Source organism: Saccopteryx bilineata, chromosome 9 (assembly GCF_036850765.1).
Source record: "Saccopteryx bilineata isolate mSacBil1 chromosome 9, mSacBil1_pri_phased_curated, whole genome shotgun sequence".
Lineage (NCBI taxonomy): Eukaryota > Metazoa > Chordata > Mammalia > Chiroptera > Emballonuridae > Saccopteryx > Saccopteryx bilineata.
The window spans coordinates 3,055,989-3,062,023 of NC_089498.1; the positions used below are offsets into that span (position 1 = coordinate 3,055,989).

Below are 6,035 nucleotides of genomic sequence, written 5' to 3' on the forward strand. Positions count from 1 at the left end.
CAATATTCAACAGATCCTCTGCTACTTAGCAAGCATTTTCTTCTAGCTACTGAAAGTCTGTCTTATACACAAAACATTTCTACCAACCCATACCCAGAAGTAAGGAAGGGCACGAGAGTTAGATGAGAAACGTACACTTGTCTCTGGGATGAAGAACGCAGACTGAGAGGTTGATGTTCATCCTTCACTGCAAGTGTTTTCTGCTCAAGAAACATTCAATGCACCTGGGCTAAGTCACCCTAAAGTCCTCTTTTCTTTTTTAAAATTCTTATTTATTGACTTTTGCCAAGAGAGGAAGGGAGAAAGTGCAAGAGAGACAGACAGGAACATCAATCTGTTCCTGCACATGTGACCCGACCGAACCAGCAACCCCCAGGCTTCAGGATGAAGCTCTAACCATTCAAGCCACCAGCCCAGGGCCCTGAAGTCCCTTTTAAAATGGAACGTTCCTTCCTCACCCCAATCCATGGAAAAAAAGGAAAAGAAAAAACCCACCACCACAACCAAAATGCTGTAAAAAGAATTATTAAATAGGGTAGACAACTTCAGTAATACTAATCTCTCTAAATTATAGTCTAATTTGGATTTCAAAGAAACAATATAAAATTTCTTCAAATTTCAGTTACAATACTACACTTTTAGAAATTTTAAATTAAAAAAAAAAATCCAAAATCTGTTTACTGATGGCTTATTGGCCATCGATTTTTCTTTTTAAAAAAAATTTTAGTGAGAGAGAGCGAGAGAGAAGTAGAGAAAGGGAGAGGTAGAGAGAGGAAGAAACAAAGATGATCCTGTATGTGCCCTGACTAGGACCGAACCAGCAACCTCTGCGCTTCGGAACAATATTCTAACCAACAGAGCTATCCAGCCACTGCTACTCCTTGAAAAATGTAATTAAGTTGTTTGCATGTTTTACAAGTAAAATAGGTTTTAAAAAAATGCAAGAAACAAAAACCTGGTTGTATACTGTTTTACTGATTTTTTTTTTTATAAAAGCTCTAAAATAACTACATTATAGAGAATTCATTTATATCCTTTGCTGCAAAAGATTTATCTATAGTGGACATGTTTGCTGTAGGTCACCTAAAATTTCCTATAAATAAAAAGAAAACCAGCTGCTCTATTTTTAAAAATTAAGGCAAAAAGCCCTGGCCGGTTGGCTCAGTGGTAGAGCGTTGGCCTGGCGTGCAGAAGTCCCGGGTTCGATTCCCGGCCAGGGCACACAGGAGAAGCGCCTATCTGCTTCTCCACCCCTCCCCCTCTCCTTCCTCTTTGTCTCCTCTTCCCCTCCCGCAGCTGAGGCTCCATTGGAGCAAAGATGGCCCGGGCGCTGGGGATGGCTCCTTGGCCTCTGCCTCAGGCGCTAGAGTGGCTCTGGTCGCAACAGAGCGACGCCCGGAGGGGCAGAGCATCGCCCCCTGGTGGGCGTGCCAGGTGGATCCCGGTCAGGCGCATGCGGGAGTCTGTCTTACTGTCTCTCCCTGTTTCCAGCTTCAGAAAAAAAAAAAAATTTTAAGGCAAAAACAGAAACATAAACAGAAGATACTAGAAAATTAACAGGAATCATGAATAGCAGTACATAAAAAAATGGCTAAGACCGCCCTGGCCGGTTGGCTCAGTGGTAGAGCGTCGGCCTAGCGTGCGGAGGACCCGGGTTCGATTCCCGGCCAGGGCACACAGGAGAAGCGCCCATTTGCTTCTCCACCCCTCCGCCACGCTTTCCTCTCTGTCTCTCTCTTCCCCTCCCGCAGCCAAGGCTCCATTGGAGCAAAGATGGCCCGGGCGCTGGGGATGGCTCTGTGGCCTCTGCCTCAGGCGCTAGAGTGGCTCTGGTCGCAACATGGCGACCCCCAGGATGGGCAGAGCATCGTCCCCTGGTGGGCAGAGCATCGCCCCATGGTGGGCGTGCCGGGTGGATCCCGGTCGGGCGCATGCGGGAGTCTGTCTGACTGTCTCTCCGTTTCCAGCTTCAGAAAAATGCAAAAAAAAAAAAAAAAAGGCTAAGTAATTTGGGTTTAGTGAATGTGAAACATCCTTGAAAATGCAAATTATTGTGGTTTAGATGTTTCAGAACTACATTTTCAATAGAGGTATGTAAAGTGGATGTTCTAAAGCAACTAAAAATATAGATCTTCCTTGTTTGCTTCTCTCTGTACCTGTTTTTAAACTACACACATACACAGTCAACATGTGTGTATCTACTCAACTGAAGCAATTTCCTCAAACTTTAGAAACTTTACATTTATATTTATAAACTAAATTCTAATTTAATATTTGTCAGGCAACTTAGCCTGTATTAACAGTTATCTAATTTTTTTTAATGTTTAAAAAATGGCTGTCTGGATTATAATTTTGTTTCTCGTTTATAAAAAGCTTGCACTTTCAAGTAATCAGAATGCTAAAATTAATTTATTATTTTATTAAGAAGTTACATTCATAAAAGATGTTACTTTTAAGAATCGCCAAAAGTTAGCCCTGGCCGGTTTGCTCAGTGGATAGAGCGCTGGCCCCAGTGTGCAGAAATCCCGGGTTGGATCCTGGGGTCAGGGCACACAGGAGAACCAACATCTACTTCTCTCCCCTCCTTCTCCCCCCTCCCCCCACCACCACTCTCCTTCCCCTCCTTTTCCCCTCTCTCCCCTCCCACCCTCCTCCTCCCTGCTCTCTCCCTCTTCGCCTCTGGCAGCCACTGGCTCACTGGTCCCAGCATCTGCCCTGGACGCTGAGGATAGCTCAGTGGATTTGAGCATCAGCCCCAGACAAGGGTTCCGGGGTGGATCCCAGTCACGACAAGTGAGGAAGTCTGTCTATCTCCCCTCCTCTCACTTAAAATAAATAAATAAATAAATAATCATCAAAAGTTTTCATTAGCCCCATATACATTATATTCTCCTGAATTTAAGAGCAAAGTAGCTTACTATGGACTGCACTGTGTCCATCCCCCACTCCAGCTTCATATACTGAAGCCCTAACGCCCAACATGATGGCATTTGGAGATGCAATGGTTAGGATTAGATGAGGTCATGATGCGGGGCCTTCAGGATGAGATTAGTGCCCCTACACGAAGACACACCAGGGAGCTCTCTCTCTCTCTCTCTCTGCCAAGACCCTGGACATCCGGGCTCCAGACTGTGAGAAAATAAATTACTGCTGCTTGAACCACACAATCTATGAAATTCTGTCATGACAGCTACAAGGGGGGAGGGGGAGGTTGGCGGGGTGGGGGGGGAATATGTGTGTAAAAACAAACTTAATGTGATCTTTTCCAAATAAAATGCTGATCATATTTTTGTTGAACAGTTGCAGGGACTCCTATAAGTTTATTATCCTCTCTTCTTTCTTTAACTAGAATATCAAAAGCAGGTTATTTTCCCCAAAAGGTTACTTTACACCAAGTAAAACAAGGCCAGGATTTGCAATAACTTGTGCCCTGCAGAAACTGGAATGCCTAGTGCATACCACGTAAACCTTCTACCTCTGCTCTGTTAACTGGAACAAATGGAAATGATTTAAGTATTGAAACAAACCCCTGCAAAGAAACCTAAATCGCAAAGCCCAATTATGTCAGACTTTAACAAATTCAGTTCCTTGGCAAGAACGGAAGTTGAACTCGTCACGACGGAAAACATGACTCAATTATTTTTATACAGCACAAACTCCTAAGATCAATAAACTGTATGTAATTCTCCTCCCACACGCTTTCCCCATCAGCATCCCTACCACCGCCCATAAAAGACATTGATAGAATACTCAACATTTTCTGTTACACGATCTGATCAACCCGTCAAGTCGCTCCTGCAAGGGTGCCCTAAAATTAGGGTATTAGTCTCCAGCCATTTCAAATTACGCCTGATTTAAAAAAAAAAAAAAAAAATGGAGGGGGCGGGGGGGGGACGGTAGAAAGAAAGAAAAGGGGGAGGAGAGAGGTAGTCATTTTCAAAAAATCCTCTTGGTAGAAAACAAAAATAAAAACCCAGATCCGCATGTTGGAATGAAATAAGAGCCTTACGGATGGTTTTAATTGAGAGTTTTGACTCATTGGTAAGGCTTTGAGGAAGCTTTATTCTTCTAGTCAAGAAGGAGGCAGGCTTAGAGAAAGACACAGTGAAAGGAGAATTTTCTATTACAGCTCCAACACCATCAATTCTGCGCCTAAAGCAGTCATTTAAAAAATGCACAAGACCACATATATCATAGATATAGAACAGATACACACTACAAGCTCGCGAAGCAGAGGCGCCCCGCTTCTAACGGGATGCCGTGGGGGGCGAGGGGCGGGCCCCGTCGGGGCGCTATTCCATCACGTCCCAATTACAGACCATGCAGAGAAAGAAGGCACGATGAAAGACGTCAAAACTACAGAAAGCATATTGAAGAGAAAAAAGATAATCCCCCAAATCGCCTAAATTTAAAACCATTATGCTGCGGCCCCTTCCGTGGCCGTGAGCCCGGAACGCGGGGCACACGGCCGGGCTCCCGCACACGGCGCACGGGAACAAAGCCACCCGCCGCGGGGCAGGACGCGGCTCCGGGCGGGCACGCGGGGCTCCGGGGCGCAGCCCGCCGCTGTCACCGGGGCCGCCAGGAGCCCGGGCGCCGGCCCACGCCCCCTTCCGCGCCGCCGGCCGGGAGACCGGGCCCCCGCCGCCCGCGCCGCGCCTCCCGCCCGCCCCGGCTCTGCCCGCGGTCCGGGGCCCGCTGTCCGGCCCACCGCTCGGCCCCGGGACCCAGCGACGCGGCCTCGCTATGGCCAACTGCCGCCGCCAACGGCCGACCGCCCGCCCGCCGCCCACCTGTTGGTCGCAGTCCGGGCACGATTTGGTGGCCATCTTCACTTTCTTGGCTCGGCTCGCGGACATGCTCCCCTCCGGCGGCGGCGGCGGTAGCGGCGGCGGCAGCGCGAGCTCCTCCCCTCGCACCTCAGCTGCCCGGCCTCCGCCCGCCCGGTCCCGCTGCCCAGACTGAGGCGCTGCCGGGTGCGCGCGCGCGTCCGCCAGGTCCCGAGGCGCCTGCGCGCGAGGGGGCGGGGCGCGGCGTGCTAAGGGGCGGGACGCGGCGTGCGCCGGCTTCCTGGGACCTGGGACCTGGGATCGCGCTCCCACCGACTCCGCGCCGGTCCCCGAGCGCGTCGGGATTCTCACGAGAGGAGACTGGCAGAGTCTGCGGGGAGACGATGGCCACGCCTTCTCTCAGCTCGGCGGACAGCGCGGGGCGTGGCTAGGGCGGAATTTGGCAGTGACGGGCGTCGGGACCGACCAATGAGCGCACAGAACGCTGATAGGCGCTTGAGCACGCCCCGCCCCCGGGAGGAAGAAGAGCGAAGTGTGAGAGGGTGGAAGGTAAACACCCAGAACAGGTCCTGGTGCTCAGTTAACTTCTCTGTCAGCAACTCTAATTAATGGTTGAGCAGTTGTAGACATCTGATGAGTTTACTATATTCCAAGCTCTGGAGTCGGCGCGGTGAGATATAAAATTCGTTGTTAAATATTTATTGAGGGCCAATTATGCGACACAAATGTAAATTCTAGGGAATGCAGCCCTCAAAAACGAGCAGTTTACTGTAGACAGGCGGCCTAACAGTCGAATCAAGATGGGAAGAGGAAATCGGTTGACTAAGGTTTTTATCTAAATTTAAAATCCACCTAGCCTTTGACCTAGCAATCTTATCCCTAAAAATTTTAAGATAGTGTTCACCCAAATTCATTTGTGCAAAAATACTGCACTTTGGAGCACTGCTTGTCACAGCAAAATCAGAAACAGCCCAGGTGTGCATCAACAAATTGCGTAAGCATATTAAGGTATGCATGCAACTAAATCATTGCAGCGCCTCAAAACAATGAGCTAGATCTATAAGGAATGATATAATGCCTGAGTGGTGGCGCATTGAGTAAGGCATTGACATAGAATGCTGAGGTTGCAAGTTGAAAACCCTGGGCATGCCAGGTCAAGGCACACAAGAAAAGCAACTACTGCAAGTTGATGCTTCCTACTTCTACCCTACCCCCTTTCTCTCTCTCCACCCTCTCAAAAAAATC

General features: G+C 48.7%; 2 protein-coding genes across 4 annotated transcripts in view; both read right to left on the bottom strand.

The window, feature by feature from the left end:
* MYLK3 (myosin light chain kinase 3) overlaps positions 1 to 4,835 on the bottom strand; it is a 90,004-nt gene extending 85,169 nt beyond the window's left edge. The window contains exon 1 of the mRNA XM_066242262.1: positions 4,794 to 4,835. The gene's annotated coding sequence lies outside the window, so the exon portion shown is untranslated. The remainder of the gene's footprint in view (positions 1 to 4,793) is intronic.
* Positions 1 to 4,918, bottom strand: part of C9H16orf87 (chromosome 9 C16orf87 homolog) — a 35,699-nt gene extending 30,781 nt beyond the window's left edge. For all 3 annotated transcript variants that reach the window (XR_010727026.1, XM_066242270.1, XM_066242268.1), the window contains exon 1: positions 4,794 to 4,918. Coding sequence is in view for 2 of the 3 variants with exons in the window: in XM_066242270.1 (XP_066098367.1) it covers positions 4,794 to 4,859 (66 nt within the window). In the remaining variant the exon portion in view is untranslated. The remainder of the gene's footprint in view (positions 1 to 4,793) is intronic.
* Positions 4,919 to 6,035: the final 1,117 nt, after the last annotated feature.